At 33.4% G+C, this 12010-nt stretch overlaps 1 protein-coding gene across 14 annotated transcripts in view; it reads right to left on the reverse strand.

Annotated features, from left to right (window-relative positions):
* The window catches only part of LOC124955977 (formin-binding protein 1-like), a 23216-nt gene extending 11209 nt beyond the window's left edge, over positions 1-12007 (reverse strand). For 4 of the 14 annotated variants that reach the window (XM_047511236.1, XM_047511235.1, XM_047511233.1 and 1 more), the window contains exon 1: positions 4102-4191. In XM_047511236.1, coding sequence (XP_047367192.1) covers positions 4102-4188 — 87 coding nt within the window. In that variant the 5' untranslated portion in view covers positions 4189-4191. The other 10 variants (XM_047511248.1, XM_047511245.1, XM_047511241.1 and 7 more) reach the window with 9 other exon arrangements.
* Between the last annotated feature and the right edge of the window lie 3 nt (positions 12008-12010).

The following is a 12010-nucleotide window of genomic DNA, read 5'->3' on the forward strand; positions in this document are numbered from 1 at the left end:
TTTTTCTTCCTTCGAAATACTATGATTCGTTATCGAATTTATGCGATTCAAAGATTCGGAGGAAAAACAAGAAAGAAGGAAATTTGTTGTCTACGAACTTTCATCGAGTCATCTTTACGGGATGATGTCGGAATTTGAATGCTTTCTTTTCACCAAGCATAAACAGATGCTTCCTCTCGAAGCTTTTAATAGCAGCTCGTAAATCGGGTCCGACGTCTCCGCACAAGTGCGCAGAGAGCGTAATCAAAGATAAATTGAATTGCATTCGACGCGAAACGATTTATATTTACACCCTTTTACGTTTGAATCCGATTGTCTGAAGGACATTCTTTTTTTTTTCTTTTTTTTTTTTGCTTTTTTTTTTTTTTTGTTTTTTTTAACAACAAATACTCCTGATTGAAACATTTAAACTTTCTTCTTTTTATCGATCGAACTTCAATTCAGACGTTCCATTTTTCTTTTAATTTTATAAATATATATATATATATATATACACACACGCGATCGTATCTATAATTATTTTTGGAAAATTGAATTGATAGAATCTTCTAATTAAGAGAATTAGCGGACGTTAGAAATAACCTAAATGTTTAGTCGAATACTCAAGAATGCTGTCGCATATCAAGAAATATAATCAACTCGCAAATGCTACCAATGGTTGAGTAAAATATTTCAGTTGGTATTATTGTGGTAAGAAGCTTGCAACACAACAGGGACGTATCAAAGGACAAGGGGTCCCCACGCAAAATGAAAGATTTCTTCTTCCTCTTATTATTATTATTATTATTATTACTATTATTATTATTATTTTAAAAGAGAGAGAGAGAGAGGGGAGGATGATAAAACATAGCAAGCTGTCTCATTCTGTTTGACGAAAGCTCGATCAAAATGGATGACGCAGATGTCTTAGGAAATCGTTCCATCAATGGCGCAAGAATATAATTCGAGGATGAGGTAAAAGACAGGCTAGGCAGTAACGTCTAAGAAATTTCCATAAAGAATCTACGTTTTATACTACTATTTCTCTGGTGCTAAATTTAAACGCAATGATACGTTTGACTCTACGAATCACAATTTCATAGTTACTTTTTATGACGCATCAATGTGATCATTGAATTTTAATCTTCAATGAAATACATATTTATATTAAATAACTGTAAAAAAAAATTAAAGTAAAACACAAAAATACATGTTTTTCTTTTAGTACTAATAATTTTGGATTTGACATCTCTCAACTTGATCGAATTATATCGTAAGGGGTTGATTGATTCAACTATTTATATTCATTCTCAAAATACATATTACACACCCTGATACGAATAAACGATACAACCCCGTTCTCGAAGTGTCGAGTGCCCTCGTCAAACTCCATCTCTACTCGAAATCACTTTTTCATGAGATGGGGTCGTACACTCGTTATCTCGAAGGCTACGTGATCATTCCATATCTATATATACATACATGCACCAATGAATCATCGACCTTTTCGTATACTTTTTTAATAGTAACTCTCTTGTGAATCATCCACAGTTAGTAATTTGTCATTAACGTTGTTTTAACATGAAAATGAGATAGCAAGAGAGAGAGAGAGAGAGAGAGAGAGAGAGAGAGAGGAGAGAGCGGTTTAATGAAGTGGAACTTCAAAATAATCTCAACTTCGATATCTCTGGAGGATGCAGCCGTTGATAAGAACGAACGAACGTAGATGTTATTTCGAGCTATTCGTTGTATGTAGAACGCGATATTATGCCGTTTTGGACGAAATAAAATATAAATTATAAATTATAATTGTAGTGAAAATAAAGATTTCTTGTATCGATTAATAAAACAGTTTCGAAAATTGCGATATTTTATATGCAAATAAATAATTTTCTGTGTAATTCATAATTTTTTTAATGGAAAAATATTGACATGATTTATTGGTTAATGTAATAGTATTGGGTCCAATCTATTCTATTTCTTTTTTATGAATCACTACATATGCTTTCAATTATTCCATTAAATATTATTATCATTTCAGTTGTAATAATATGTTTTACGGTATTTTCAATATCTTTTATTAAAACTTCTTACATTATCGACTGACCGAACTAAATCTCTTACACGGACACGCACGCGTGCACTAAAAGAAAAAAAAGAAAAGAGGAAAAAAGAAAACAAATCAAGTAAAAAGAAAACAAGTATATAGTACTAATAATGTAAAATGATGTATTGGAACTACATTTATCGAATCATAGAATGAACCAAAAAAAAAAAAAGAAAAAAAAAAGAATCGTACACTTGACTTCTTACGCAAGACCAAACTACGTATCTTTACATCTGTACTGACGTTGAGAATAAACAACAAGTATATATACATACGTACACACACGTGCGCGCGCGATGGCACATGTAACGTTAAATAAAGTATAGATAGTAACCGAGAAAGATCGCGTCGTTATTTTTTTTATTTCAGACTGACCATAATCACAAGTAATACATTGCGACCATGCGAATTGAGAAAATGATCGCGTTTCTTCCTGATATACAAATGTGTGCGTGTGCGTACATATATTAAATATGTATATGATTTGCATTTGATCGTCAGTGTCCTTAACACGATTCGAGAAAGTAAAGAAAGCAATTCTAAGACCAAAACCCGATAAGTTTGCTCAGAGAAAAGACGATGGGCTTCGTTGCTCATACGATTACAACGAATCGCTTACTACAAAGCTAGAGAGAGATATGCAACGTAGCGTATCGCCACAGCACAGAGTTACATGTATCGTGTCAAGGAACCTTTTCAACCCTTTCTCCAACCATGCTTCCTCTGTCACAAAGCTAGGTATCATGTTCAAAGAATTTTATCGTGTCTCTCTTTATATATACCTACATACGTGTGTGAGAGTTGAAAATTTGAAAAAAATTGAAAAGGAAAGAGAGTAATTGATTTTTTAAAGCCAGCTGAGAACTTTTCGGCTCATCCCGTGAGTATGTTCTAATATTATACAATTATTGCTTGGCATCATGCTCATTGAATTTTCTCTATCGTGTCTATCTGCATGTCACACAAACACACACACACACACACACACACACATATATGCGCACGCGATATGTGAAGGTTGTACTTTTTTGTTTCTTTCGCCCCTCTCTTTTCTCATTCAAGTGCCGATGCAGATATCTAAAAGAAAGAAAGAAAGAAAGAAAGAAAGAAAGAAAGAAAGAAAGAAAGAGAGAGTATACTCTTGCGAACTTGCCCCGCCCACGCATCGCGCCGAATCTCTATAAATACCAGGCAGCCAAGAACGCACTCGCTTACTAACTTAACGACGACTACAACGAAGAGGATGGAGATTTGATTAAATTAAGCCGTTTCATTAAAGAAATAAAAAAAAAAAAAAAAAAAAAAAAAAAAAAAAATAAAAAAAAAAAAAAATAAGATAAAAAAAGGATCGAAAAATAATCTTCGAAAAGAGAAAAGTTAAGTTTCATTGAGATATAATTAAAAAATAAATACACTTTCATTTATAAAGTTAACTTTTGAAACGTAAACGGACAAAACTTTTTCACATAGAAATCGAATTTATTTCGATTCTGAAATATGGCGCGAAACGAAAAAACCACGAATTTTTAACACCTACTAGTTTATTCGAAAATAACTTCTACGTTAACTTATATGCACGTACATATTTAAATGTTTCTATTTATATGGAAATCTCATTTATATTCGACAAAGAATTAAAATTTCATGAAAGATTCTATGAGAACGATCTTGAGAGAAGAATCAAGGTTGCCCTCCGACAGTTAAGACAAAATAAACGATTGTATTTCAATATTTCTTTCTAAAAAATAAATAAATAAACCAAAAAAAATATCATTTTATTTATCGTTTCAATGGTGACCACCTCGGCCGATGCTGGAAGAAAGAAGGAAGAATGAACAAAAAAGTGTGTGTGTGTGTGTGTATATATATAAAATAAATAAAAAGGAAATGCGGTCCTGACGCAGCTAGTCTCGAAGCACAGAAGAGCGAAAACCGGCTGCAAGAGGGACACGCTAGTTAAGGAAAGAAGGAGTGCCTCTCCTCTCTCCGGAATCCCTGAGATTTCTTCGCCTCACCACTTCTTCTTCTTCTTCTTCTTCTTCTTCTTCTTCTTCTTCTTCTTCTCCGTATGTATCCTCGGCTTCACAAAGAACAAACTTCATCTTCTTTAAATCAAAAAAAGATGAAAAAAAGAGAAAGAAAGATTAAAAAAAGAAGAAGAAGAAGAAGAAGAAGAAGAGGTCTATAAAAATACTTTCAACGAGATACCTCGTCTTCAACCATTTTTCCCGCCAAATCTTTTCAATAACTTGTAGTAATATATTTCTCGTAGTTTGGCACGTGACCATGAACGGGGAATTTATCGATAGCTATTGTTAAAAATAAAAATATACCTACAAATTATTTCTGAATGAAACTGTATTATTTTAAAAAAGTATTTTCAGATAAAATAAAAGAAAAGAAAAAAAGGGGAATGAGCAAAAATTTTTTGTCGAACCTACTACACAATATCCACACACGCAAATATTCGTAGCACGTTACTAGGTTGCTTTTATTCTCCTATATACAGAACGTGGGAATGACGAGAAAATATATCAAGGCTTTCGCAAAACTTTTCTTATAAATTTCATATCTGCAAATATCTTTATGCATAAGAGACCATAAAAATAAAAATGCTCCAAATATATACCTGATTATAAAAAAAAAAAAAAAAAAAAAAAAAAAAAAAAAAAAAAAAAAAAAAAAAAAAAAAAAAAAAAAAAAAATTTGGGAAAGAAAATTTACCCGGTTTAACGATATTTTTCAATAATATCAAAAATAAGAAAAATTAGATTAGAGTACGACGTCCTATACGTATCTATATATTTAATACTAAATAATTTTCCACGTAGTTCGGAGGCTGTGATGCTAATCCCATGGATGGTGTCAACGTTAAAATGCACGGCACACACATCTTTACGCGATTGCGTATTTAGAATCGCGCACGTACGTATGCGAGGATGCGCATCGTAACGCAGAACGATCGTTACATACCGTTCTTCTCTCTCTCTCTCTCTCTCTCTCTCTCTCGCAAAAGAGGAGGGAGGAAGAGGAGGAGGAGGAGGAGGAGGAGGAGGAGGAGGAGGAGGAAAGTCTCGCTACGTTACTTCTTTTTCCTTTCCCATGTTCTCCTACACGTGCCAGATATCTCATGGGGAATAAACTTCTTTTTTACGATGCGTTCACGGTCTTCCGATCATGAAAATTAATCGATTTAATCGTAACGAAAGAAAAAAAAAAATAATTTTTTACATTGCGCCTTTGAATTTCTTTTATTATTATTATTATTTTTTTGCTATCGTCATTATCCTTTTACTACTATACTTTATATAATCTTTTAAAGAAAAATAACAGTGTGTGTTGAAAGAATAAAATTTGTACACCTCCACGCTTTGAAATATGCCTATATCAAAAGGGGGAAAGATAAAAAAGGGACGATTAAGAAAAAAAAATTTCACAAATAATTTTCTTAATACGTATAAGGGAAAAAGAAAAAGAAAGGATTGCATGTGACTATTGATAAGAAAATGAGATAAGACATCGGTACGAAGACGAGAAAAATGTATGCCGAGTATTATGACCGTAATTAGATACGAAGTAAATCATCAATATCGATCTATCGACGCTTTTCTTCTTTGATCCTGTGCGTTAATATTCTTTAGAGATTTCAAGTACGTTTCTTCGTTCATTCTTATTATTACGCTCGTTCGCGTTCGCCAATTGCCTTTTGGTCAAACGAGTTTCACTTTTAACCGCGTAGACATTATGTTGAGAATACATAATGATTTTTATAAATGCGAACGTAGTTGATGATATTCATATATTTTTTATCCCTGTTCTTTTCTTTCCCTTGAATTTTATTAGAATATTTTTTCTTCGACATGTTGAATATTCCTTGTTTTTATACTTTTTCCAAATTATCTTTTAAAAACTATCTAATGTTGTCAAGAGGATCATTATATCTCGTCGCATAGTTCTTACGTCATGAAAAAGAACTTTGAAATGCATTCCAAACGTTAGAAACGACAATCCTATAATTTCGTTCGTTGTTACGGAGAAAGTCGCACGTGCATCATAACCTTCACGATTTTCCTTAGTCGTCATTTGATTTCCATTTTCTCCGCGAGCAGTATAATAAATCCGTGGAGGTGTGTTACTATATAAAGTAGTCGTGCGTAGGTGATCCGGAAAAAGTTGTCGATGTCATGGACGAACATATATATAAATTTTTTACGTCTTGAAGAATTATTACAAAAACATAAATAAAAAGAAATAAAATTGCAAATGTAAGTAATTTAAATTCGACGTCTGGGTCCAATCTAGCCTATCCTCTTATTTTTTTCTTTTCTTTTATCGAAAATAAAATTTTATTTTCGTATAATCGCGCGTCTGGTGGACATTTTGGAAATATGGCGGTGGATGCAGTTGTCACGTGATATCGCGATGTCGAAGCGCGAAATTCGAAAGAATCAAGTTTTCTTTATAAATAATTATTACGTGAATAAAGTTATAATACCGTAATTAGATTTTTAATTATTAATTAAACATACAGTTTGATTAAAAATATCTTGTTGCCTATTAAAAATTGTAAAAAGAAATTATTTGGATAAGAATTAATGACATTATTTTTAACTACGAACTCGATAACGATGTAACTACACGGTGTAACATATTTTTCTACTATATTTCCCTCCCCCCTTTCACGTTAGACGCGCGCACATGCACAGGAACGAGAGAGAATGTCCGTAGGTGCCTTCTTGGCAAGGCCCACCTCCCTCTCCTCTCCCACCCTCTCTCTCACTAGTATTTCCAACGTACCGGTATTTCTGACATTCCAATTTACTAATCGCCAGCTTTTACGACGTTGCGGTAGTTTTCTGTTCATTCGAGTAGGCTCCTCCGCAATGGCTATCGAGAGAATATCTGATCGAACAGAAAAAACGATCAGATCTCGACCGATCATATTTCGATGAATCATAAAATCTTTTCAATGAACATAACCAAAAATCATATTATCGATAAATATAATAAAATAGACAACGTGTGTTTTAAAGGATTAATAACCGTACGAGTTGATTCGATCGAATATAGATTAAATGAGAAAATAGAAATAAAAAAGAATGGTGAATACGATTGGCTAGCTTGAAAAGCATCAAAAAGGTGTGCCCCTCGTACGTCTACCTATATGCTCTTTCTCAAGGAACGCTGTCTTCAACTAGCGGTTAAACATGAACGCGTCCTGTATCATGAATCACGAGTGCTTACAAGTAAAACGTCAATGAATCGTGATAATACTCGTTTATGGTATAGTCAGAGAAATAGAAAAGGATTGATCTCTAGGTATCCCTATATTATTATTAAAATTGGCGCTTCGATTGAGATCACGTGATGGCCCGCCATATTTCAAAATACGAATGGATTCTTTTTGCGAATGAAAAGATTTTGTTCGTCTAACGCGCAATTATTTTCATATAAAATTGTAATATTTTACCGACTATTATCATTTATTGGAAAAATATGGACGAATTTCAAAGCAATCTTAAAGATATTTCTGTTTATAACTATTGTAATATTCAACATTAATTATTTAAAATGGAGATAATTAAATCAAAGGAAATACAGGAATGCATATACTTGGTGCTAAAGAATCATCAGTAGGAGAACAAAAATGATGATGCGGTATGCAAGAATGAATTATTTATAAAGAGTACACACACATCGTCATTATGGAGGGAACAGTACGAGGATGACATTGAACGAGAGAAGAAATTTCATGCAAGGTGTATGCTCGCTCGCTCGATTCTTTCTTATTGTTAGATCGATGATCGACATATATATATATATATATATATATATATATATATATATACATATACATATGGGGGATAATACGTATGTATATGTGGCGTTAAGCTACATTTTATTACATTCAATATTTTTAAACTGAAAAACAAAGAAGCTTTTCTTATATAATTATTTCAATCACTATATCAGCGATTAGTTATCTCATCGGTCATTATAGTATTATTTTATTATTGATCTCTTTGTTAAATTTCAAGATAAGATCCTTGCACAAATTCATTCGACGTAAGAAATATGGTAAATTTGAAAAGATTCTCGTCAGTCTTATGATCATAAAGCTAACCTACAAAGTATCCTCGTTTCGTAAGAAAAAGAAAAAGAAAAAGAAATTTCGATTTCATATACACTTTGAATAATGAAAATACACTAAAAGTAAAATAAAGTAAGTATTAGTTGAAGAATTAATTTGTCTAGAAAGAAGAAAAGAAGAAACCTTTGAAAGAAAGATAAAAATGCTTGGGTTTCTTCTGCAATGGTCGATCTTCTGGTTGCCCTTGCAATAATGCGTAAAGCTGCAGGTGCACGATCCTTCTTAAGAATTTACGATGCAATGAACAATAGAGTTCAACGGTAATCGTAAGCTGCTTCTTCTTCTTTCTCTTTCTGCATTTTATTTCTCATTACGAGGAGAGATGAAGGATCGTTTATCTCCTTCCTTTCGAAGACGATCGTTATAATCCTTCGATAATAGCGACGTAATTGGAATGTTCGAAAGACATCGTTTGAATATTATTTAAATTCAATATTAAATATAATAAACGTCTATAAATAAATAAATAAATAAATAAATAAATAAATATATAAGCGGAGATCTTAGGATAACGCTTATTTGTGCGTAAATTATTACAAATTTAATAATTTACGACGGTCTCTATTGACCGAAGCAGCAATTTATTTTGGAAAATATTATAGAAATCTTTGAGACTCACAAGAAATCACAAAGGGATTAAACGAGTTAACCTAGAAATAAATAATTCTTCTTCGAAACAGCAAGATGGACAAAAGTGATACGACATAACCTAGAAATAAATACTTATTCTTCGAAACTACGAGATAAAATATTCGAATCGAAAGAAAATGTCAAGAATATTATCGATGGAAATATAATACGATGCGAATGAAGAGAAGTCGAATGAAAATTTGCATCTTAACAAAAGCTTTTCTTCCTCCCTCCCTCCTATCCCTCTTGAAACGTATTTTCTCTCGAATTCGAGAAGAAAGGCGAAGAGATATATACAAACATGTACTACGTACGACGTATATACATATGGCGATCAAAGGAATTTGGAACGACCTACGCGTGCGAAAGAAGAACCGATAGAATCACTACAAGTTACTCACGCGTAAACCATGCCTCCTCTTCCCTTCCGCCGACCTCTCTCCGCGAGAATTCGGATTCGGATTACTTCGAGATCGACCTATCCTCTCGGTCTTCCATTTACTAATCGATCGTATATACATCTCTCTATCGCGTCTTTACCTCAAACGCTAGGAATTTTTATATGTTTTCCATATAAAATTCTATTACTTTTTCAACGAAACATTCTTATTGGATATACATATATCAAAGATCTCGATTTCACTTGCATGGCACGCGCTTAAATCAATCACCAAGGAAGAGAGAGAGAGAGAGAGAGAGAGAGAGAGAGAAATAAACTCTATATATGTATATCGCGACAATAGAATTCGAGGTAATGTAGATAAGAGAATTTGACGTCATTACGGAAAGAAAAAGAGAAATAAATGTGAATAATATTTGAAATAAATAAAAATATAAGAATTGCGTGTTTTTATACGGTTATCCATTCCCTCCTAATCCACTATGACCCTCCTCCAGCAACCAATTGAGAATGCTCATGCAAAAATCTCTATCCGTCAATCTCTAACCTCACTTTATATCCTATGTACATACATACATACATACATACATACATACATATATATATACGGTGCGTGTGTACTGCTGTGTAACACACATATCTCTATGTATTACATACATACATAAAAGCGTTGATTTGATTGCTCGTTCCACACGGTTTCGCGTAACGTACTAGAAGTCGATGTGCTTGAACGATATATGTACTGCGCGTTATCGCGTAAAATTTCAACGCACACGACGATATATATAATATACCGATGTCTCATTCTCTATCTTTTTCTAACAAATATATAAGATATTTTCAAATCAAAGCAAGATTAGAGAAAGATATTGTTCTTTGGACGCGTCACTCCTATAACCTTATCATGTAGTTATTTATTTCCACCAGAACGAGAAAAAAAGAAAGAGATAAAAAAAATAAATAAAGAAAAAGTTGAAAATTCATCTTGGCGTGATTCGAACCCTAAACAAGTTTTCTTGAAAAGAAGAAAGAAGAAAAGAAAAAGTTCAAAGGTGCGATTTCAAAGAAACCGAGGAAAAGAATTTTCTTCAAAAAATCGAGAGAAAACGCGACGCGGCGTTCTTGGCTGTCACAAAATGAGCGGCAAGCTATATATTCAGACGATGTATCCTTCTGAGATTTCATGGGAATGGAAGCAAGAGGAGCATCGCGATGACGACGGCAACGATAGTCCGAGCACAGACTACACACACGCCCGATTGAGATGGAGAAGGAGTCAGATAGAAAAAGAGAGAGGGTAAAAGCGAAATGGAAGAAAGAACGAGAGAGAGAGAGAGAGAGAGAGAGAGAGAGAGAGAAACGAAGAGAGGAACATCGCCCACGGCTAGCAACCAAAAAGGCGAAACACTCCTGCACGGCGAAGTAGTCGGAACGAGGTACCGCGAACTGGTTTTTCGGATACACACCATGATTACGTGTCGGCGAAACGCGCCCGGACTGTTTCTCCAGAAGTAGCTCGAGAGGAGGAATGACCGTATATATGCATATACATATACATATATATACATATATATGCCTTTCTGTTACTCTCACGAAACAAGAAAAGTGAGATACAAAGATACTTGAAGACCAGAGAGAAAGAGAGAGAGAAATATTCTATCTAGAAGAAACACATATATACATATACATATGTATGTGTACACGTTTACATATATATATACATATATATATATATATATATATATATATAAAAGACATAAAGAGACTTACCCAAAGCTCGGTACCCCAGCTCATGTTTGGTAAAGCCAAACTCTCCAAGTGGCTTTCCTTTCACACAAATACACTTCACATTAATCGACGTTGTCCTCGGACACGTCTATCGTCTGGCACGCACGAGAGAAACATGAAAAGTCGCGCCACGAATACTATCGCGCGCGAGCGATCACAGATATACGTCCAACATGTCGTCCCGTAACCACTGACTGACCGGACCCGACTGCTCGTCCAAAATCGCCCGGAATTCGGCTCAAGCTCGCTCTACCGGCGACGCATACAACTAATCTTTACTTCTGCGCAAAAGATGGCCGATCGAGCCTTCTGATTGGTCGATATCAAACTTTTTCCATCTCGCTTTTATTTCAAATTATGCATTCTTCTTTTTCTTATGATATTATTTCTTATGATATTATTTCTCTTAAAAAAAAAAAGAAAAATAATTTTTTATCATTTCATAAACAAACTCGAAATGCAATTATTTATATTTTGATTAACCAATCACTATCGCATGATTAGCTTATGCAAATTAGTTTTGCGCGTTTGCACGCGTATATATATATATATATACATATATATATATATACACACACACATGTACATATATAATTCATTTATCTATAAAATATATTTACCATTCATTTTTATGCATTAAATAATGTCATTCTTCGATCGTACATTTTTATAAAATAATTCCTTAAATTAATGAAGAACGCGGTTAATATTAATATATTGATTGTAATGTTATTTATAATTATATCTACTTACTCGTGATATGTTATCCAATGTATATGAGGTTTGTTCATTCCAAAAAGGAATGAAATGCACAATCCAAAAGTTGAAGCTTTTCTTCCTAAAGTTTTCTTAACAAATAGGTTTTTATGAGATTTGATTGTCATTCAATCCCTTATTAGTCGACTTTTACGACAAAGAAGGAATACTACGCGTATATTCTATTCCCGATCTGCAG

The sequence above is a fragment of the Vespa velutina genome, chromosome 20 (genome assembly GCF_912470025.1).
Source record: "Vespa velutina chromosome 20, iVesVel2.1, whole genome shotgun sequence".
NCBI classification, from domain to species: Eukaryota; Metazoa; Arthropoda; class Insecta; order Hymenoptera; family Vespidae; genus Vespa; species Vespa velutina.